The sequence below is a fragment of the Gekko japonicus genome, unplaced genomic scaffold (genome assembly GCF_001447785.1).
Source record: "Gekko japonicus isolate JY-2015 unplaced genomic scaffold, Gekko_japonicus_V1.1 scaffold220, whole genome shotgun sequence".
NCBI classification, from domain to species: domain Eukaryota; kingdom Metazoa; phylum Chordata; class Lepidosauria; order Squamata; family Gekkonidae; genus Gekko; species Gekko japonicus.
In genome coordinates, this window is record NW_015165836.1 from 101,515 (window position 1) to 125,998 (window position 24,484).

Consider the following 24,484-nt stretch of genomic DNA (forward strand, 5'->3'; position numbering starts at 1 on the left):
TCACTCTGGCTGTTTCCTTTCTTCTCTGTCTCTGAAGAAGAAAAAGTGTGCTTGTACATAAAAGCTTATACCTGAAATAAAAAGTTGCTGGTCTTCTTGAAAGTTCCACAAGACACCATTCCCCCCCCTTCTCCTTCCCTCCCCCTCCCTGCCCAGAGAAGGAGGAGGGAGGAGCCCTCCCCTCAACCAATTGAGGGAAGGCTTTCTTTCTCTCCTCTGAAACAGGACATAGGAAAGACTGGCCAAAAGGAGCTGCAGTGTTGGAAGCAGGAAGCAGCACAGAATCAGTTTCTCTCAGTCTGGATTGGAGGCTTGCAGGGGCCAGGTCTGTTCTGCAGCCCATATGTTTGACATCCCGTTCTAGTCTTAAAAGAGAATTTCTGTGAAATGATGTACCATTGGTATATGTCTCTAGAGAAATTAGCTAGAATGTATAAAGATATTTTGAATTTATCCTGGAAATGTTAACAACATGAAGGGACATTTTATCACTTATATTGGACATGTAATAAAGCTAAAAAAATTTGGGTAGAAAAACAGTCATCAATTGAGAAGATCTTAAATACCTTACCGGTATTTTTCACGGATTTTGAAGCTGAATGCAGATCAGAGATCTGTATTCGGCTACTGATATAGCTGACCCCCCCAAAAGTCGGGTTTTTTTTGGCTTTTATTTGGGTGCATTCAGCTGTACCAAGAAGGCATTGTAAGAGATCACAGTCTCTTTAAATACCTACTCCTCCAAGCCCCGCTGCCACTGCGGCCAGAAGGCATATGCGCTCGGAAAAGGCAGTAGGCATTTAAACAGACTGTAGTCTCTTTAAATGCCTACTTCCTGTGGCAGTGGTGCCCCCGCCACCACGCTTGGAGAAGGCAGGAGGCATTTAAAGAGACAGTGTTCTCTTTAAATTCTTTCTCCTCCAAGCCACGCATCGTCATCGTGACTCTGCGCGTGATTAATTCTCCATTATACCTGTGGGGACCAATGGTCCTCATAGGTAATAATGGAGCTGAAAATTTTAGTTTTTTTTTAAAAAAAATCCTAAATGTCAATGCCATACCACTCTTGGGACTTAAGAATATTGGAAAATACCAATGTTCTTAGGGTTCAATATACCAGAACCTGAAAATTACCGATATTATTTTTTGCACACCTCTAATGATAATGGCAGCGAGACTATTATGCTCAAAAGTGGGAAGGTAGGACATTACCCACAACAGAGGAATGGCTGGTGAAGATGATGGAATCGGCAAAGATTGCCAAACTTACCTTGTTGATCAGAGAAAAAACAACATCTATATTTATTGCTGACTGGAAACCCTTTATAAAGAACAATTTTATAACAGAATTTGAACGCTACTTCTTAAAATGTTCCAGTCAGTTTGAGGATATTTATGTATTTACAGTAAATGTATTTGATACAGTTGCAATAAAAATGCAACACAAGTTTTATTTTACATAATGACTGTCTCTTCAAAAGAAACATTTTGCAACCTTGAAGATAGATTCAGGTGGGTGGCCATGTTGGTCTGAAGCAGCAGAACAAAGTTTGAGTCCAGTGGCACCTTTAAGTCCAACAAAGTTTTATTCACGGTATAAGCTTTCTTGTGCAAGCACATTTCCTCAGATACAGTGGGACAGAACCTCTTCACCCTTTACTTATATGGGGTGGGTGATTTAGAGTCAAGATGCATAAGTATTGGATGATTATAGCTGAGGTTGGATGTAAGAAAGATCTGTGAATGGCAGTAAATTAGCATACAAATACAAGCATTAAGAAACAGATGTGGGAATGAGGTTTGAGTCCCATGGTACCCACAAGACAAATAAAATACAATTCTGGGTACAAGTGAGAACTGAGTGACTTAGGCCCCTGCCACATGGCAGGGGAAAAGCCTCTAAAAGCGCGGCTTTAGTTGAGACGCCGCGGCAGGATCCCACGGATCCCCTGGCCGCGGCGCCTTTTCTCCCTGGCACGATCAGACGCCGGGGAGAAAACACGGCCCTGACGGGGAGCCTGCCGAACTGCGCATGTCGGAGCATGCGCAGTTCGGCTAGGAGCTGGGGACGGCCTGGCTTGCGGCGCGTTGTCCGGATGAACCACCTCGGGTAGGTGGTTCACTTTTGACGTGCCTCATCGAGGGAAGGGCCAGATCGGAGACGGGAGCGCAACGCCAGCCAGATGTTGGTGTGGGATCGCGCCCGTTTGCTCCGTCTCCAATCCGGCCCACTCCCGACCCAAAACGCCTTGTATGAACGGGGCCCTAGTATGTACACTCCTTCAGATTCATTGAAACAGATTTCCTCAGATGTTACATATAGGTAGTGGTGTGTGTGTAAGACTTGTAAATAGTAGTAAGTTGGTATACAGATAAAAAAAGGAGTTAACAACAGATGTTGAAACTAAGTTTGAGACCATTGGCACCTGTAAGACCAACAAAGTTTGATATAAATGAGAACTGAGTGACTCAGCATGTGTAGTGAGATAAAAAGCTGATATCTCTGTTAAGTCCTGGGGGGTTCCATTGTTCTGAGTACCTTAACAGAGATTTTGGCTTATCTCACTATACATGCTAAATCTCTTGTTCGGCCAACTGATGTATTGCAGCTAAGACAGCACTGTTAGCGTGGTTGCCAGCTTGATCTGAGGACTCTTCTGCTATGAGTGGAGCCTTCAACTCTGCTTCAGAGAGGAAGTAATCGCTGTCCTCCCGATGAATCATGGCTTGAGTGGGCAAAAGATGCACTATGCGAGCCGATGATTTGAATTGCTTGCTGCTCCTTTAAGGAGCTTTGTCTTCACTCTCTTCTTTCCCTGAGCCGGGAAGCCAAGAAAGGAAAGGGAGCCAGTAGGAAAAAGATCCAGTAAAATCAAGGGAAAAGTTAAGAGTTAATGAGGTAAGTGAAATAAGAAGAGAAATAGAAAATAGGACAGCCTACTCTCTAACTGTTCTCCCTGATGAGGCAGGAACTGAAGGACCAGTGACTCCCACAGCGGAGACAGGAAGGAAGGGAAAAAGTTGTTCCTGCCTCCCGGAGTGGATGGTGGGAATCACCCACCACCAAGATGTCCTCCAAATCACACTAATTTGCCTTTCCTAGTTAAGCAAGATCAGTTTATTTAGCCTAATGGGTAAAAACTATACTCTGCATTCTGAACTTGGCATTGTCTGGAGGAGGGTCACCCACCCCCAACTGGCAGCTGTTGTGGGCCAGAGAACCACTGCTGTGACACATTCAAAGACACCCTACCTTCTATCAAAAGGCCAATCGAACTTCTGGGGTAGTGTCCGACACAGATGCTTACAGTCAATCTCCACAGTTTTTTCTCCTTTCAACCTCTTAAACTTTCATAAGTTTTGCTAAAAAGTTCATTAATGGCATAACAGCAAATAATTTGATTTCAAGTACAGTCTGTAGTTTAAAGCTTGCAGAGAGACTTGAAAAACAACTCTACATTAATCACCCCCAATTAGGGAGGCCAGTCAGTGAAGGAATACATGGAAACAACTTCGGTGGAGAAACTGTAAGCACAAGGAGAATTTTGAGATAAAAAGCTTCTGCTGAGCCAGGTTTACAGTACTGCTAGAAAAAGCAAAAAGAAGAGACTGGGAAAACCTCCTCACCTGTTTTGAGAAAACAATGGGTAAGATGCTTAAATACTAGTCGTCATTATGGAGCTTTGACGAATAAGCCAATTTTATTCTTTATATAGTGCTCTGTACTGAAGACAATTATAATCTGATGAGGGTTTTCTATGGAAGTCAGACTCTACTTGGGAGACTGATTATTTTCAGTAAAGGAGAAGGAAAACTGTTTAAAGGCTGAAGGTCGACAGCCGGAGTAGACTCACTATTTTCAACTGTTCAAAAAAAAGGCATATACTTCAGAGGGAGAGATCTCCACTGAGCAAGCAATCCAGGTTAGAGGATTTTTATGTCCCATTTAAGTTACATAATAGGTTTTAGTGCCTGGAAGAGAAAGAGGAAGGAGATATTTGCCTACAAGCCCAGACTGAGCAAAATCATAAAAGCCTTTTGTCCCAATTACAGTACCCGAAAAATCCTGAAAAAACAGTGGAGATAGAGGTACTAGCAAATCAAACAATGCAGAAATGATTTAAAAAAATCTTTGACCAACTTAAGTTAATTTTGAGTGCTCTGCAGGACAGTAGAAGGGAAGATAAAAATTAAAAAACATTCCCAGGGCCCTGCCAGAATTTTTACTAACGAACAAGATGAGTCCATCATGGAGAAGCCAGAGAACATTAGGATATCTTTTAAAACCATTCCAACCAGCTGAAACAATAACATTCCATTGCTGGTCTATGATCCTTTATGTGTAGCCACATAAATGTATCCCCAATTTGGGGGAAATACATCAGTTGGTCCACAAAATGGCAGGCCAAAAAGCATCTGGCATACATATTGTACCCCCCGAAGGGGATTTTTTTATTTGCATTTTCTATAAACTACAAAAACTATAACTAAAAAATTGGAAAGGGGAGGGATACTAAAGCCCTAACACTTTAACTATGGGAAATGGGAAAAGGACAAACTAATACATAAAAAACTACTTGATGGGGGAAGGAAACTACTATTCTAAACTATTTCATCTATTGGATTTGAGGAAGGGAAAGCTAATACATATCACGATCCAGTTAGCTAAGGTAAGGCTTATTAACCTATTATTACAAGTTTAGTATACAAGTTGGTTCATTGCAATATTGCTTAACATGCTTAGCACAAATTCTGCCTTTAAGACCTATTGTTCTTGTTCTAGAGTATTTTCTTCCTGCGTTTCTTCATTTTCTTGAGTTTGGGGGTGGCTGCTCCTTTCTCCGATTCCAATGATTCTGGTGTTGTGGAAGTAGAGCTTTTCGAATCCTGTGAGTAGGATTCTTCTTCTTCTTCTTGGTCTGGTTTTTAATTCTTTTCTTTCTTCTTATATTTTGAGTTGAACATTTGATCCATATTTTTTTCTGCTTTTGGAACAGAGTTAATTTTATTTTTTTTAATCAAATAATTAAAGCTCAGTCCCCCCGGGAATAACCATCTATATGGTATTCCCTTTTTTTGCAGAGTGAGTGTAAGCATCCTGTATAATTTCCTCCATTTTCTGACTTCAAAGGGGATGTCTATTTTTATCTCTTCATCCTTAATTTTTAGGGGCCTCCCCATTGTAGATTTTAATACCAGCCATTGTAGATTTTAATACCAGTTCTCTGGTAGATCATTTTGGGAATTTTACATAGGTTTCCCCTAGGAGTTTGTTTTTGTTTATAAAATCTGGGTAAGTCCTGTAGGCCACATCCATCTCTTTCAATAAGTCTTGTTTGTAATCCATTAGTGGGGTCAAAGCCTCCGCCAAGAGTTCTTTTAAATCCTCGTTCTTCTCTTCAGGAATCCCATGGAAACGTAGAACATACATAGATGTTTCCAGCGGGAGCTGTATTAATTGTGTTTTATCGGAGGATCTTTCCTTCTCTGCTTCATCCACTCTTTTGTTGATACTCTCAGTCTGTTTTTCCATTTTTTTCAGCGTTTTCTCGGTTACTGAGGTTCTTTTATCCATTTGATTCAGTTGTTTTTGAACACTGTCCAGTTTGGCGTTGAGGTTAGTCATCTGTTCCATTAGGGGGCGCAGTGTATTTGCTAACAGTGAAGAAAAGTCTGTAGTTACTTCCTGGTTCTGAGAGGGAGTCATTGGTATGCTATTTCTGGTCACAAGTTTTTTCTCTGATGCCCTCCGTCCTCTTCCAGCCATAATATCAACAAGAAGTAAGTTTCCCAAAACAAGACAAAAGTTATATGATTTAAATCCGCTTTGTATATATTGACAGTTTTTGCATTCGCTTAACTTTTTATGCGCTTATTTCCAATTTAAACCCACTTTTAAATCCTTTCCAAAAAGAGGGGGGGAGGTGCTTGAGTCCCTCTCCCTCCACACTTCAAACTTAGGTGCTTCCAATTACTACCAAGGTCTGTTCGCTTTTTTACCTGAGTATTGCTTAACTCACAGTTTGGAGACCTGGAGATCTTTTGGAAGCATTTTAAAGTTTTGATTGTGGTTGCTTGGTCCGGCAGTCATCTCTAAGCGCCATCTTGGCTCCGTGGTGACGGTACGTTTCGAGGATAAGGTGAGCCTCAATTCCTTGGCCGTCGCCTTGGAAGAGGCTCTCCTCAGCTCCCCAAGCTGAGGGTCTCCTACAGGTCCAGGACAAACTCAGACCCCTCCCGTCAGCCGGGTCCCATCAGAGTGAGACGGGATGTGTCCGAGCGGCAAAACGCTTAAACTGGAAGTCACATATTGAAGATTGACCCTGACACCATTGACCTCACAAAAGTGGAACAACTGTCTGTTCCTATTTGATTCAAATGGCTCCTTTTATTTTTCCGTACAAATCGTATTCCTAATCTTATGTTTAAGAATGCCCCAGTTTTTGCTAAATTCAAGATTAGTCTTCAGAGGCATTTAAAGAAATCTGTAACTCAGGAACTAATTCTTTGAGCCTCATCGACAAAGCACGTAGTCAAACCACTTATAATTTTAACAACAAAAAAGAAGCCAGGATTAGAAAATCCTTTAATGTTATTAGATCAGCCAGTACCATTAAATTTACCATCCCTTAACTTGGAAGCTGAGGTGAAAAGACCAAAACTCCTACTGGATATAAAACGTTACAATCCTCCTCACTCTGAATCACAGAAGGAAAGCTTTGGACAATTGGAGGAAGAGGTTGAAGCAAACCTTTTATCCACCTTCAGCATCTTACCAGCAGAAGATCAACATGTTTTGATAAACAGGTTGTTGATACTAGTATCCTCCTTAAGAATAAGCAAAACTCCCTCTCAAATGGAAGAACTGCAAGCTGCTGTTCCATCACTATGAATCTATCCAAAGGGAGCCCAGAGGCTGCCACTTCCAGCCTTTCAAGACAAAATCAACCCGCTCTTGAGCTAACTAATAATAAACAGAGAAAATGCTAAAACTAATTTGGTTGTCCCTGTCGATGATCCTGATCTTTGTCTGATTACAGAAGAGGATACATTGAACAGAGACAACTCGAATCAAAAGAAATTACAGGAAACAAATTTGATGGCATGACAGTGTCCAGACCAGTGTAATCCAGATATGATAAAACCATTAAAGATTATAACATGGAATATCACTGGCTAGTTCCTAGGCACGGACCTCAAGTAAGATCTTTGTCAAAGAAATTATGATATTTGGGTCAGGAAACGTGGATGACCAAAGATCTTGAGATTGATGGATATCAGTCATATAAAGGGACACTTCTCGAACCCTGTTAAAACATCTAAGAGAATGAAACAAGGTTGTTTATTAGCCCCATTACTATTTATCTATTAACAGTATGGTAAGTCAGATAAGTAGTCTTGTATGTCATTCTCCTAAACTATTGGATTGTAAGATATTGATACGGTTGTATGCCCATGATACAGTAATTCTTTCCAGAACCCCAGGGGTTTTAAGATGGGCCCTAAAAGCTTTTAGAATAATAGAATCATAGAGTTGGAAGGGACCTCCAGGGTCTTCTAGTCCAACCCCCTGCACAACGCAGGAAATTCACAAATACCTCCCCCTCCACACCTGCAGTGACCATTGTTCCACGCCCAGAAGATGACAAAAAGTCTCCATGATCCCTGACCAAACTGGCTTGGAGAAAAATTGCTTCCCAACCCCAAGGTGGCAATCAACATTTCCCTGGGCATGTAAGAAGGGGTCACAAGAACAAAGCACTGAGGCAACCCTTCCTGCCCTCCCTCGCATGATCTGCCTAAGTTCACAGAATCCACATTGCTGTCAGATGGCCATCTAGCCTCTGTTTGAAAACCTCCAAAGGAGAGCCCACCACCTCCTGAGGAAGCCTGTTCCACTGAGGAACCACTCTAACTGTCAGGAAGTTCTTCCTAATCTTTAGCCAAAAACTCTTTAGATTTAATTTCAATCCTTTGGTTCTTGTCCAACCTCCTGGGGCAACAGAAAACAACTCTGTACCATTCTCCATGTGAGATCCCTTCAAGTACCTGAAGATGGTTATCATATCACCTCTCAGTTGTCTCCTCTCCAGGCTAAACATACCCAGCTCCTTCAACCTTTCCTCATAGGACTTGGTCTCTAGACCCCTCCCCATCTTTGTTGCTCTCCTCAGGACACGTTCCAACTTTCTATATCCTTCTTAAATTGTGTTGCCCAAATCTGAACACAATAGGTGTGGTCTAACCAGAGCAGAGTAAAGTGGTACCATCTCTTCGTGTGATCTGGACACTATACTTCTGTTGATACAGCCCAAAATCGCATTTGCCTTTTTAGTAACCGCATCACACTGCTGAAAACACTCATGTTCAGTGTATGGTCTACTAAGACCCCTAGATCCTTTTTGCACATACTACTGCCAAGAAAAGTCTTCCCCAACCTATAGTTATGTTTTTGATTTTTCCTATCTAAATGCAGAACTTTACATTTATCTGTGTTGAAATTCATTTTATTTGTTTTAGCCCAGTTTTGCAGCCTATCAGGATTATTCTGCATCCTGACTTTACTGTATGTTCTACCCCTCCCAATTTAGTATCATCTGCAAATTTAATAAACATTCCCTGTATCCCTTCATCCAAATCATTCTTTAAGGTCTCCACTTGTCACTCCTCTCCAAGAAGATGAAGAACTATTCACAAGCACTCTTTGGGTGCAATCTGTCAACCAGTTACAGATCCACATTAACAGTCATAGGACGCAAAACACATTTTTCCAATTTGTCAACAAGAATATTATGTGGAACCTGATCAAAAGCCTTACTGAAATCAAGATAAACTATGTCTACAGGATTCCCCTAATCCAGCAAGGTAGTAACTTTCTCAAAAAAAACAGATAAGGGTAGTCTGATATGACTTGTTCTTGAGAAACCCATGCTAACTCTCAGTAATTACAGTCATTATTGTAGTGATGAGCATTTGAAAATAAATGATCAAAAAGTAAAATAATGTTTTTTTTAAAAAATGTACCTAAAATTAGATGACGGAGTATTGATGGTCAAAAGACTAGCTAGCTTTAACTACCTGGGCATGGCAATGCAAGCAACTGGAGCAACGAAAGTTCACTGTGAGCACAAAGCCAAAATAGGGCAAAAATCCACCCAAGCTATTGTTAAATTTTTACATACTAAGGGAGAGCATTATATATTTGCCACCCTCAAACTCTTTCAGGCTAAAACATTAGCCCAACTTTTATATGGAACAATAATTAGGCCCTCACCTTATTTTGCCCCGCTAGAGTGAGTACAGTCAAAATTCATAAGAGCAATCTTTCAGATGCCTGAATAGGTTTCAAAAGCAAACCTGAGATTGGAGTCAGCCAGGGTATTCAGTGGCTAAAATTAAGTAATTTTTTTAACTGCCCCAGAAGGCAGAATTTTATTAAAATTTTCACATATTTTACACAGACAAACAAAAAATAAACATACAAACATCCCAAGGGACTAACCCCCCCCCTTATTCTTAAAGACAGTTTCAAATCCTCATGGGAGAATGCTGTAATTGGCAAGTGGGTTGCTTTGGGATCCCCCCCCCCAATTGATTCTAAAAGTAGGATTTGATTAAGCGAAGGCATTGGTAAAGCAAAGGGTTTTTGATACCGAGTGGCAGTACGATGTACGGAGTTCACCAACTTTTCTGGCCTCACTTCGAGTCAGATATATAGTCTCCCCGGCCAATTACTTATTTTAGTTAGAGATTCCAGGGCACTGCAGGGATTCCTCTCTTGCTAGATGGCAAGCCCTCCCTACAGTGGAATTAGAGAGGCAATACAAAAAGATTCCCTTGGAAGAGAGAGACTGTCTTGCGAAAGAGCTGAGGTAGGAACAATAGAACATGTCCTACTCCACTGCCCTTTTCATCAAAAGATCCACTCAAAGCAGACTTCCGGTTTTTGGCAACTTGCATGCAGGTGTGCTCCATCACAGCTCTTATGTGAGCGACCCGCAAAACATGCCGATGGGGAGGAGTCCGAGTTTATCTTGGGCCCCCTGATAGGTCCTCGTGGCATGGAGCCAGCAATGGCACCATGAGGCGCATACCTGCCAGAGCACACAAGTGATCCGAAGAAATGATCATCTCTACATGCTAAACAAATGCAAGTAAAAATGTGAGTGAATCCACGACTCAGCAAATTGATTAAACGCGAGCAAACCAAAGCTCCAAACAAGCGGAAGGGGGGGCGCCCAATCCCAAAAAGACTGAGTTAAGCGGGGACTGAAAGGATGGCTTGAAGGAAGCAGAATCTGGCTGAAAGTTGTGCTCATTAGCAAGAAAGCGGTAAGTTATTGGACTTTCAGAGACTTTTAAAACTTTTCTCTTACTGTAAACAATGACGCAGCGGTGGCTGGCGGTGAAAGCGAAACTTATAACAGGAACTGCCAGCACATCATCTCTGGCTACCAAACCGGATGTAACCACAGACTTTCCTAAAATGATTGCTGCAGATGACCAACCTTAATGACAAGTTTGATACATTGCAAAAGGAGCTTAATGAAACTTCAGCAAAAACAGAGAGGGTAGCCAAGAAGATGAAACAGTTGACGTTAAGATCAAAGAGATTGAACAAAGACTGGGGGTTGTGGAAAAAGAGAAAATCTCTTGGAATCAGCAATTGTTACTTCTTCAAATGGAGAAATCAGCGTATGTCCTGAGATTTCATTCCGGAGCAGAAAGATGAGAATTTGAAAGAGACTAAGTCAAGAGCTGGTTTATCATACGTAACCAGAATGTATAAAGAAATACAAGCTACCCGGGGAAGTATATGTGAAATTCGCAAAAAAGTCCACAAGGGATATAATTTTGAAAACGACTAACCAAAATGTCTTGAAAATCAAAGGAGAACAAATTAAAGTTTTAAAAGATATTCCATTTGAAATTAGGAAAAGTAGGAGACAGTACAGAAACTTAGCATTGTTTTTGCAAAACAAATGCCACTCCTTACAGATGGATAGTACTGGAAGGCCTTATCTTCAACTTCAATGGCAAAAAAGAAAAGATTGACTTTGTTCATAAAGCAAAAATGTTCTTGAAGCAACAACAGAAAGCGACAGATGGATCTGAGAAAGTGGAGGATAACAAAGATGTAGAAGAAGAAGATGATGATGAAGTTGGAGAAAGTTCTGATACCTCTTTGAGTAGCTCGGCAGAGTCTTTGAATACTGAGGCAGAATTAGGGGATGCTGCCCCTAAACAGCTAAAAATTAAATTGGACTTTGATAAGAAGCTCAGAGGAAAGAAACAACGAAAATAGATTAACTTTGATAGTCTGATATCCATTGTTAATGCATAAATTTAAAGCTAAGATGCACACACTACAGTCAAATATGTTTGTGATTGCTTGCTTTTTAATTTGATATTGTTATATTATTAACTCTCACGCTTTACTACTTACAAATACAAATACAATACATTTATTGGCATAAAGCTTTACTACTTTGATAATAGGGATATATCAACAATTTAAATTTCTGTATTAAGGATCCTTGTTACTAATAATTTTAGGTTGTTCCCATCCCCTGACCCTGTAGATCTGTAGTTTAGAAAAGCAATAAAAATGTGTTGTTGTTTTTTTAAAAAAAGATCCACTCAAAGCATATATTCCCTTTGCTTGATAGAAACTCAGGCTGTTCAAATCAAACCTATGTTAGAATGCTGCACACAGGAGAAAATGCACAGGTTACAGTACTTACCGTGAATTTTTGCACAGCAGTTTGCAAAGCCCAACAGAATATCTTAGACACAAATGAACAGTAGAAATGTATAGTAGTAATGTTTTTTTAACTTAAGATATAAACTGGACTGGCATAAATAGTATATTAATTTTATAAGATAATATTGTTACAATTATGGTATTTATTCATCCAAAACTGCCTTTTTGTACATAATTTGTTTAACTTTTAATGTATATTTGTATCATATTCTTAATTGAAATTTATGTAAGTGTAATATCTTGTCTTGTATTTATACTGGTCTATGACCGTAATAAAGGATACTACTGCTATCAAAAAGCCACTCTGAGGAGTTCACCCGAGGAAGACAATTGGAGCCTTAGGGGATGTTGGGAGATATGGATGTTTTAGTAAATAAATATACAAGGCAGCTTCTTACCTAAGGACAGTGGAAGTTCCTCCAGTTTCAGGCTTCAGACTCCTTCCAATTTAAGTAGCTCTTCTGCTTAAGCTAGACAAAGTCTTCTTAAGCAGGAAGAACTTTGCTTGGTGGAGTAATAGGGACAGATCAGAGTTAGGGTGTCATCTATATTATTGACTGTTATGCTAATATCTTGGACATCAATCCAGGTTCAGACCTGGTGTTGGAGCAGACTGCTCTGTTTTCCCTGGTCTCCAGTATAAAGGCAGAGAGTGTATGACTGTTAATTACTGTGGATCTCTCAACGGCTTTCGATATCATTAACCATCGTATTTTTCTGGATCAGTTGACTGGGATGGGTGCTATGTTTTGGTAGGTTCTGTGCTTCCAGAACATGCTGCTAGGGAACTGTTGGTCAGCTTTGTAGCATATATTCTATGGAGTTGCACAAGGTTCCATCTTGTCTTGTGTGCAGTACAGGAAACTGATGGATGAGGTCATTTTGAGGTTTAATTTACCAACTCTGGCAAAAAGGGTAAAAAAAACAATCCCAGAGGTGGATGTGACTGAATATGCTGGGTTGGGTCATGGTCAGTTATTTAAAGTCTGTCAGACTAAGGTGCTCTTTGTCAGTCATCTGTATGTGGTTGCAACCTCCTGTTAAAGGTCATTTTGGCAGTAACAGGGTGCTATTAGATTAAGTCTGCAGAGATATACTTCAGTCTCAGGAAGAATGTTATATTGATATACCTTTAATCTATTTTGTCTGGTTTGTTTGAGAAGTGGAGTCTGATTTCAGTCACCGGTTCGAATTTAGATGAGTTCAGATTACAGCAGCAGTGTTGTTAACTATAGAAACACATTTTGCCACTGTTTAAAGCATTCCATTGGCTACCAAGTAGTTTTCTGTATCCAATTTAAAGTGCTGGTTCTTATTTTTTAAAATTCTAAATGGCTTAGTTTCAAACTACGATCTGGGAGATCCGGGTTCAAATTCTCACTCTGCCATGAAAGTTCACTTGGTGACCTTGAGCCAGTCACACACACTCAGCTTAATCTATCTCACAGGGCTGTTGTGAGGATAAAATGGAGGAGAGGGGAACGATGCTGCTTTGATTCCTATTAGGGAGAAAGATCGAATATAAATGATGTAAATAAATAAATCTGAAGATGTGGGGAGGACAGATAAAATATTGGTTGGTGAGTGGGAAGGAGAGAAGGAAGTGGGGAAGGGGGAAAGGATAAGGGGGCTGCCAGGAGGAAAGAAAGAGGAAATAGTGTGGGGAAGAACATATAGGGGGAAATGAAGTAACTGCTACAAGTCCTTGCTGATATTCCATGCCACTGCCATGGGCCTGGCCTGGCAGTCAGCACAATGTAACTGGGCCCTCTGGGTAAAGGCTGTCAGGGAGAGGGGAGTGAAAGCTGAAGACAAGGGTCAAATAAAGGTTGGCTGGCTGGTGGGTTGGAAAGAAGAGAAAGAATCAGGAAAAGGGAAGAGACTATGGGGGCTTTCAGGGAAGGGAAAAAGAAAATAGGGTAGGCGGAAATGAAGTGTTCCCCACAAGTCCATGTGGTCCCCTTGCTTGTTTTATCTATTACTGATCTTTTAGTGTAATCAGATTAATGTTTGTTTATTTAATGAATTGAACTATTTAGGATTATTTTGTATCTTTTAATGTGTTCAAATTGGCATGAAAGTGTTTAAATAGCGTGTTGTTATCTCTCCTTATATATAATTGAATAGTGGGTGCCAAAGTTCTAATTCTAAAATGCACTCCCTTAGTGTATGGCTGATGGCACTGCTCCTCAGCATATATCGCCACCAATCAGAAGGCAAAGCCCGGGTCCTGCCCACACCACAACTGCTGCGACAACCTGGTCTTTTGCATATGGAAGCTGATTGGACTTCAGTCCATTCCACACCTCAAACTCCCCCCCCCCGCAAGGCAGTTGGAATTTTCAGTTGCATAACATACCTCATAGGGGAGAGGAGAATGGGTAACAATGGTTACCACTCTCCAGGTGAGGGCTACAGATAACTCAAACATACAAATGCTCTTCAGGTAGCAGAGATCAGTCCCTCTGGAGAAAACAGTGGACTCTGTCATTAAACCCTGCTGAGGTCGCCACAGGAAACTGACACTGTTTGCCCAAAGCCAGAGCACTCTCCCAGAGCCTCTTTCTAGATCTCGTTGTATTTATTTCCGCAACGGGCATTATTTCTAGTACATATAATAAATAATCTGGAACTGTGTTCTTTCCTTTTTTTCTCCTCCAAAAAAAGAGAGAAAAAAATGGTTCCTGCAGATTGACTAGTGAATCCCCTTGCAGCATTGTGTGTGTGTGAGAGTCTCATTTACCTAGCTACCTGAATAATTATGAAAACAATTTAAAGTGCATCTTAAATCAGCTTCCTTGTTTATTCCTGTGTTGCGCTATGGCACAATAATTTCAAGATTACCTGGAGGATCTTGCATTAAAAAAAATGCTGGAAACTTCTTTTGGTCTCTTCTAATATTTTTTTGGAATCATACAGATTTTACATTTTTAATGAAAATTAAAAAATGAAATAATATTAAGAAAATTATATATGCCATTTTATACTAGTGGTTTGCCTGAAAGAGGAGCAAGTAGTTTAGATCCTCATCCTTAAAATACAAAATGCTTTGTGGCAGACAGTGAGATATGGACTGTAACATTCTACATGTACTACAAATAATGTATGTTTCTTAGGATGTATTTTAAGTGTTTCAACAGCATGGATGTAATTGATGATGATTATTCTTTATTTTACTTCCCATATCCTCTCCCTGTAAGTACATGTATGTATCATATTTTGGTTTGGTTTTCAGAGGAGAAAAGGTTAGGTTAGGTTAGTCAATTCCCCCTCAATTGTATGTGTGTGGCCCTAGGAAGCGATTGTAATAAATTGTATATGTAAAACTGCTCAGAGCCCTTAGGGGGTGAGCGGTCTACAAATCGAAATAATAAATAAATAAATAAATAAATAAAATCTAAATGTGCGTCATACTGGGGAAATTTATTTTAATATTGGTTAATGTGTGCATGAAAGAAGAAAAAGTTGTGTAAAGTTAGAAGACTGGTTGGCATAAAAGAACTAAATTTCATGTCAGAACGTGTATGTGAAATATATTCTTGGCATCTTGGAAAAAAAGGCTCTATAATTGTATATGTTTTTCTAGGGTCATGATGAAGAAGCTGTTGTGGATACAGGCAAAATCAGCTCCACCATCAACACAAATTTTGAGAAAGAGGAACTAGAAAGTAAGTGTCTTTCACACAACTTTCATCAAGAGGCAGATCTCGTAGGTGAGGTCTGGGGGGAGGCAGCCATTTTGACCATGTGCTTGCCTAGAGAGCTGGAGCAAGCTTCAAGGTAATGATAACTCTGTAGAGATATAGAACTCCTAAGCTAAGGAGCCTGTCCTATTTTCTAACATCTGATAGGGCATGTATAGAGAGAGGGACAGAGGATTTGCATTTTTGCCCATTTCTTTTGCAACCCTTGCTCTGTCTGGTGCTGTGCTAAAAGTAAGCTTGTAAACATTTTCTTTTTAGTAAATACTTTATAACTTTGGATGCTGGCGGGGGTTCTCTGTACCACATAGACCTCCACCGTCTCGGACACGCAATTTTAAAAGAAGTTCCTGGAGGAATTAGGCAGTTGGCAAGCGGCTATTCCTCCAGGGACACACAAGGCCGTAAACTGTCCCTGTGGTGACCAGGCACTGGGCAGCAGGAGATACAGGCAAGGCCTCAGAAAAGGAAAGGAAAGCTGGCAGTCCTGACTCTCCCAGTGGGCAATTCCACACAGAGGTCAGGTGGTGGAGAAGAGCTACCCTGAGAGTAGAAGAAAAGCCTCTCCTGGTCCTGAGAAAAACCTAGGAAGGCAGGGAGGAATAGGGCCTGCAGGCGCATTCCACCACAATGCCTATAACAATATCTGCCCTAATTATACAAGCAGAAGTTTGAGAAAGTTCCCAGGAGCTAGGTGTGTATACCCATGGACAGTAGTGACATTTCACACTGGTTAAAATAAATTAGATCAAAGGAAGGGAACAGCAGTATTCTGAACTCACTAGTTTTTTCTAACTAGCAGGTATCACAAACATAAATGGGATGGATACATATCGCTGTTCTGGGACTATTTGTGCCCCATCACCATGGAAAGAATCTAGATAACATTTTAGAGATTGATAACTGATGAGTCTGTCTGCAGACTTTATATGCTTATATACGTAGTTAATATAAATTGTATACATGATTAGGGTTATTCAGGGTTATTATGTAGAAATACTAACTTTAGAAAGTAGTTGAAGTAAATATAAGATGTTGGAGCTTGTGGAACTTTCCCAGTAACAACAACACTTTGCTGTGGGCCAAGGAGTCTCATGCTAACTTAAGAACTAATTATGCTAGAGGAATGCTCATTGCTGTGAAGGAAAGTGCTCTGTTAGTGGAACATTTCAGCAGGATTATTTGTTATTTTTATAAGGAATGTATACTGCCACTCAAGAGACCTGCTCAGGATGGCTCACAAGTAAAAACAAGGCCTGTTCCTAAGGATGGTGGGCTTAATGCAGGCTGATTTCAAGAGGATGCCTGGCTGAGGGTTTGTGTGCCGCAGTTCAAATAAAGCAGATTTCTATCCTGGACCTGCTGGTGTGGACTCCAAACTTTACAATACTAATTAAACTATTCCTAGGAAACTGCTTAATTGCAATGAGTAACAATGTCCTTTAAAATAATAGTAGCTGTTTGCGGAATAAGGAACTACCTGGTTGGTCAAATAATTGCTGAAAATGTAGCTCATCTCCTCTGCACAAACAAATCCAAATGAAATATCTTGTATGGTGACATGGGTGAAAACTATTGACAGATTGCAGGCGTGCTCTGTATTTAAAATAGGAGCATGCTTCTTATCTCACTTTTCACTAAGCGTTTGGTCTAGGTTAGAAGGAAGACAAAGCTGGCATTTTTTTTTAAATGGGCAAGTCTGCCAGCTCTTGCTTACATGACAAAATTTGGCTCTAGATATATCCTTTAAAAAGGTGGCTTTTTCTGTCTGTTTTTTTCATGTCATAATTTCAAGATAATTCCAGAGGAATAGCATTGAAGAGAGGCTTTTCTCACTTATGTCGCACTTCTGTTTTCCTTTACCAGATATAAATAGTATCTGAATTTAATGGTTCTTTTATCTCTGGTTATCTCTAAAATATTTTCATAAAACAATGGCAAGCATTTTCAGTTTAAATTTCTGTTCTTAACAGCAACTTGTTGTGCATATGTGTGCCAGATGTTTCCATAGTGAGAGTGAAGAAATTATTCTTTTTCTGGAGGTATTTGGCTCAGTTAGGCTGCATTTCAGTGTAGTTGAAGGGACTTTTGGTTAAAGAAAAGGAAATCTCAACTGGTGGCAGTTCCTGCGGACCTACAGTTTGTGAGATAGCATACCCAAGGCTCCAGGGTTTAAATCTCAGATGGAAGAAGCCCTTCAGCTTTAGTTTTCTACATCTGCCTTCTTTCTATTTTAAACTGTGGCTGCCTGTGATTTGCTTCCTGGTATTAGAACATTAGATTTCTGTTGAAGCCAACTACATTTGATTTGCCCTATAAGGCTTACGTAATGTCAGATTGTATACTTAATAATAGTGTATTGCAGCTGGAGGTTTCTTTGGAAAGTGAAATTTCTAATGTATTATACTGTTCCATAAATGAAGTTTGTTAAAAGTTCTGAATGGTTTGCCTTGGATTTCAGGAGTACTCTTTCTGCGTGTCCCTGTGGCCTTGTATAATTTATTAATTGAGCCAGCCATTGGCCATGACAAGGCATCTGGACACGACCAGTTCTCTACGGGACACAGCAGATGTAACATTGAGTTCAGTATTATTCCACAGCCCCCTTTAAGAACAACAACAACAAAAAAGCAAACTAAAAGCATCATTAGACTGCCAGTCTGAGCAAGAAAGTATGGTTTTGGATGCCCTTTCCTTCTGATAATTTTAAAGCTTAAAATAAAAGCCCTTCTGTTGCTTTTTCCCTGATGGGAAAGGGAGTGAGAGGGGGTGCACTTTGGAGCACATAAATGGCAGGAAAGGGAAGATTAAACTGTCTGCCACACCACTCTTTGAAGCCTCTGGGGCTGCTCATCAGTAATCCCCCTGTGGGGTGTGTGTGCGTGTGTGCGTGCTACTATTTTCCTTGCCACCATTGCCTATTTCGGTTTCTTTGCAGGTCATTAGTTATATTGGTTTTTCTATAATTGAAACAAGTCTTGAAAGCTGCCACATAAACTCACTTTCTGAGTTAGCAGTATTTTTGAATTGTTTTACAAGTACTGTCCCATGAAAAGAATTTGGGTTTTCAATTTTATGTTGTGCCCCACTTATGAAAAATGACTTCACATCAGTGATTTTACCTGTATAGTCTTCTCTGTTGCCTTGAAGTTCTTCTGGATATAATATTCCTCCAAAAGTGGATTAAAGGGATGATTTTTTCCCCTTACCAATTACTCTCCTTTGGATAATCAGTGTGTCTTAGACAGTATGGCAAGATTCTAATTTGCCACTGCAGACCGGTGATATACTCTGTGGCAGATTTATCTGCGTTTTGAATTGTACGCTCTCCCAAAGGAATTTTCTGTTTGTTGGAAAACAATACAGTATTAGGAGTGGAAAACAATACAGTATTAGGAGTGGCCTTTATCAGCATTCTACCGTTATCTAGCCTGAAAACTCTGTTTGTTATAAAATAAAAATAATTCTAAGTGTTGACTGTAGAATCTAGATTATGTCATATAATTAATCCAAACTTCTTAAAAACCTGACAAAATCAATCAGGAAAGAGATATAATACTGCTTCTGATTTATATTTGTACCTCTATTAAAAGATTTCTTTTTTGTATCATTAGTCTGAGTTTAAAAATATTGCAGAGGTCTTGCCTTCTCGACTTCAGTGAAAATCTAGTGTATAGTCACTCTGAGTGGCCTTTTATGTTATTCAGGAGTGCACTTGCAATCTTTGTCAATGTAAAGCACAAAATTCAAAAAACAAGAACATTCTAACATCAAATTAAGGAGTCCCACTTAATATCTACTCCATATAAGCGTTTTCTACAATCACTCTTGCTGTGCTCACTTAGGACTTGGCCTCCATGTTGTTTTTACTTACATTTTAACTTGCTCTTTTAGCCTTAAAATTCTTCTTCCTTTTCTATGGGATGAGGCCAGCACTGAGGATGAAGTCTTGTCTTTAAGAGTATATCCCTTTAAATTCTAAACCTTTTATCTTAAGCTGCATGATACTATCTTGTTGAATCATAAGTATTAAGCAAAAAATATTCAAGGGCCCCGGTCACACGGGCAGGAAACTGCGGGGGAGAAGCGTGGCTGTTTGCCCTGGGGTAAACTACTGCGCAGTTACTCGATCAGACCTCCCATGGAGGTCCTGTGGAGGTACCGTGGAGGTTCCATGGCAAGGGAGAGGTGCTGATCACAGGACAAGCCGGTGCGCAACGAAGAAGCGCGCACCGCGGCAAAATGTTTTGTTTTTGTGTGTACACGACTAATGCGCATGCTCCGTTGGGTGCGTGTGCGCATCCACAGAGACGTGAACAAAAAACCCCACCTTATTTGCAAGGGGACATGGGCGGGCGCCGGATGCCACCGGAAACGCGATCAGACGCCCGCCCTTGCCCCGCAGTTTCCGGAAACTAGTACCTCCGAGGTACTAGTTTTTTGCCACGCAGTTTCGGCTGGAAGCCTCGGTTGTGCCATGGGAGTGCTACGCTTCCCAGATGTGCTGGTGAGATCGCGCCCGGAAACTCCGCCTGTTTTCCGTCTCACTTGTGTGGCTTCTGTTCCGTGTGACCGCAGCCATAGATTATCAGGGCCTCATACTTGAATTACTGTGTTTGTACATTCTGAAGGTTTAGTTATTTAGTTTTGAGGTGAAGGAAAGGGAGACTGTTGAACAGACCTGTCCTCAGCATGTGAATTCATACATGGGGATTTGCTGTTCTGTAGTTCACTTGTTTGTGACCTTACAATGTTAGAAACATGTTCATCTATCCTTGTGTCCCTCTCAACATCCTTCATCTCTAAGCCTTGTTTTACCCTTCCCATGACAGGCCAGCATTCCTAATCTCTTTCTGTAACCCAAATGAAAGCATGTAGGAGACAAGCAGATGCTCCGTGTTCAGCTAGAGAACCAACATTGTGTAGTGGGTGGGTAAGAATGTTAAATTAGAATCTGGGAAACCCAGGTTCAGATCCTCACTCTACTATGAAGCTTGCTGGGTGATTTTGGGACAGTCAATAATGAAAGAGTTTTTGTCCTAGAAAAACCATCAAATGTTTGTATAATAAAATTTAAACAGCTTGTGTTCCTTTTGGTATATAGTGACTTAAACCACCACCCCTCCTTTCTTATACTTGTTCTAAACCCCCCAGAGAGCTTTGGCTTTGGGTGGTATAGAAATGAAACAGTAATAAATAAATAATTATAGAACTGGATTCCTTTTTAAAGCCTAATATGTTGCACAACTCATTTGTAGGTCACAGAGCTGTGTATATAGGTGTCCACGTTCCTTTTGGAAAGCAAGGCCGACGGCGTCACAGGCACCGTGGACATAAACATCATAGACGAAGAAAAGAAAAGGAAACTGATAGAGAAGATGGGCGAGAATCTCCATCCTATGGTAAGAACTTTTATTAATTTTTAACATAACTTTACATTACAGAAGGCAACAGTAAAAAAACAGTTATTGTTTGTCACTGTAATTTTAGTTGATAATGTAGTGGGATTCTATGGATGTATTCTACTAATGTAACCATATTTTAGGTTTCCAAGGCTTGTGTTTGTGGTCTGTGTAGTACACTGTACCATATAGCAAGTACATTATGCCTCATAAGATCTACTGTATTATCATACAAAATCATTTAGCTTATTATTAGTCAGTTTCCACTCAGATGTGTTTTGTTGTTGTTTTTATTAAAACATTTTAGTACTGCCTTTTTCACAAAACTGCAAAGTCAAAGTATACATCGGACACTTTTAAGCCAGCTCAATGCAAAATAATTATTTACCACTGTAATATCTGGTTATAGAGCCCTCTGACCCAGCTGTGCATTTTGTACATACCCTCTTGGACCCTTCCTTAGGTTCCCTGCCACCACGTGGGGATTCTTGAATTGTTAGATTGCCTCAGGTCATCCTATATTTCATTCCCTGAACATTAGGCTATGTGCAGGATCTCCCACCCTTCTCAAGTAGCTATGGCAAAGTGTTTAAAGCAGCTGTTTTTGGGGAAGATAATCCAGCAAGCCTCTCAGAGCCATAAGTACAAATGCACAGGTTTATTTCTGTGCACACACAAAGCAGATATTGGGGGAATCTACAAAGACAAAACTACACAATAGAAAAGGGGGAAAAACAAATTGACAAAAGCACTTCATCTCTTCAGCACATTCCTCTACTTTGGAAGGTGGATCACCCTTCCCCACAGCCAGGATTTGTAGTTGGCAAAAGGTGACAAAAGCTTGCTTCTTGGGATCTTTATTTTCCAAAGTTCTCTGATGCAGGGAGTTCTGTTTTTGGACCAATCGTAACACGGCAGTCCATTCAAAACTCAAGCCAAAGGAGAATTTGCCTGATAAATGTTTTTCCTTGGGTCCTAATGTGTTTCAAACATGGCCTGAAAATGATGTTGTGGGCAAACAGGGAGAGAGGTATGTAGGCTGGGGAAATTTTTCATTGATCCCCACTGGGTTGACCTAGCTCCATGGAGTGGAAAGTTGTGCTTTCATTCTAAACTTAAAATAGGAGAGGCCTATTTTTTTCATGAGATACTGAGGTCTATCCATTACAGAAACTACCTAAAATATTTTAGCATGCCAACCATCCTCAACTAGCCAGCCAAATGCATTTAATAATCAGTGCATTTTAATTTCCTCCCAAATAGAATGGTGTGACAGACTGCACTTTTGAAAGCTTAGAAGTGCTTTGTAAACAGATAAAAGACTGTGAAGGGTTAATTCTTCACAGAGCCAAAGAACCTTGAGTGACAGGCTGTTCCAAGAGATCTGATTGGTTAGCATCAGCTGAGCAGAGAAAGACTTGTGAACTGGATGCTGAAGGAGAATTGAGTCTGATTTCAGCCTCAGCTGATACTAGTTTAACACAGATGGAGAACTGGGGGAAAGGTGGCAAGGAAGTTTGGGAAGTAGATGAAGACTCCCATTTGGGGCAAAGAAAGGGGATAGATCTTCTAGCGAGAGGAGAATTTCCCTACCCAGTGAAACAGTGTACCAGCCTTCTGGAAACCAAAAAAGCCAGAAAATACTTAAAGAAAGTGTACTGGAGTGTTTGGGAAAACACTGGAACAAAAGCCTCTCAGCATAAGGATTTAAGTAATAGCTTCGGAAACTCTCATTAGCCTGAAACATAAGAACTAGGGATGGGCAGTTTCCAGACTTTACCCCGGACCGAACTGAACCAAACTGACCCCATTTCCGGACCAGTTCTCAAACCAAACTGCGGCTGGTTTGCGAACTGGTTTGCAAACAGGTCTGGATGCAGAAAAAAAACCCCAGGAGGTCCCAGGGGCCCAAATTCTCAGCTTAATTCCAGCTCTCTTAGATGTGCCCACCAAGTTTGGTCCCTCTTGGAATTTGGGCAGCCGAGCTACAGACCCCCAAAGAGACAATGCTTTTCAATGGGACATCCACCCCTGCCAATTCGGGAGTGACCAAAACTGACCCAGGTGAGCTGGAGGCCTCCAACTCGCACAGCCCATCCCTGGCATGGCTCTCCACGTGCCCCCCAAATCACATGCCTGTCGGGACTGGGTGGTACGAGTAGCAGACCCCCAAGACCGGTGCCCCCTGGGAAACTGCTTCTGGAGGACCTGTCCAGTGACGGTTGCAGACAGTCCAGAGCAGAACTGGTTCAGCTACAGGCACCCAACTCCCAGAGGACTTCCCTGGGGACCACCCACATGGTTGTGGGTGCCTCTGTCTTCATGGGGCCAACCACCCAGCCCTTTTGACATGAGGACTGGTTGGGGCCCAGCCTCCCACCCTGCCTGGGAAAGTGACAGGATGGGAGATGCTTTTTCCCCAGACCCATTTACCCTTAAACAGCAATGGGATCACTGACCAGGACAGAACCTCCCACCCAGCCTGGGGCGCGGGGAACACTTGCACAGGGATGGGTGGTGCTTTCTCCACAGCCCACCCTCCACCCACTGGCAAGGTGGCCTCCTCTCCCAGGGACAATTCTGTAAGCAGGACATGTGTGAGTCCCTTACCAGAGCAACGAGAGCTCCCAGCTCAGGAGGATTCTTTCCTGAACGGTGATCACTTTGCTGTCAGGCGTGTCAGGGCCAGCACCTGGGCATGTGGATGGGTAAGGCTGCAAGTCCCAAACCCCTGGAGACAGGGACCCTGCATCGGACCCCGTGGTTATGATCCCGGGCCATGGCAATGTGACCTTCAAACTCAGGAGGATTCGGTCCTGACCAGCAATCACTTTTCTACCAGGCAGGCAAGGGGGACATGGGTGGATGGATGGGTGAGGTGGGGAATCTCAAATCTCTGGGGATCCCGTTGTGATGGTGCCGGGCCACGGCAACATGACCTCCCAGCTCGGGAGGATTTGGTCCTGACCAGGCAGGCTGGGCGGACTGATACATGGTGGGCAGCCCGTGCCGGCTCATGGTCCTCCTGGAGGGGATGGCGTACCATGGGGCCACACATCATAGTAGCCTCTGGAAGCCCACATCCTCCACCAGAGAGAAAGGTCCGATGTGCTGAGTGATCACTTCATGAGCCCTGGCCCTCATTGTTTTTCCAGGACCCAATGTGCATGATCTCTTGGAGGATGGCTTGCCTGGGGGAACCCATGGATGAGGCCAGAGACCCCACTGTGGCGGCCTGCCCCTCCTGGCCTCCCTTTCCCCGGCTTGGAGTCTGCTTTGGCCATCATCACCACCCTTGCCACTAGCAATGGTGGTCTCCTCCCTCTCATGTGTACTATGCCCTCTCAGCCCATCTGGAACCAGTGGGAGCTCTTGTCCAGTGACCAAGACCAGCCCTGTGGACACTGCAGGGGAACCTGATGCGGAGGCTGCTGATGATGTGCCCAAGCAGGAGGGCACTGGTGTGGGAGAACACCAGTGTGGCCTGTCTTCCCATTTGCCCGTGTCCATGACCATGACCCCTTCAGGCTCCCCTCATGTCCCCACACATAAGACCCAGGTAGTGGGGGTGAAAGAGTGGCTGCTCAAGTTGCGGGGAAATGCTGTGAGGGTCAGTG

General features: G+C 41.7%; 1 protein-coding gene across 1 annotated transcript in view; it reads left to right on the forward strand.

Moving 5' to 3' along the window:
• Positions 1-24,078, forward strand: part of LOC107110186 (sodium bicarbonate cotransporter 3-like) — a 40,026-nt gene extending 15,948 nt beyond the window's left edge. The window contains exons 2-4 of the mRNA XM_015410924.1: positions 15,351-15,432; positions 20,724-20,867; positions 24,023-24,078. Coding sequence (XP_015266410.1) covers positions 15,351-15,432; positions 20,724-20,867; positions 24,023-24,078 — 282 coding nt within the window. The remainder of the gene's footprint in view (positions 1-15,350; positions 15,433-20,723; positions 20,868-24,022) is intronic.
• The last annotated feature ends 406 nt before the right edge of the window (positions 24,079-24,484 follow it).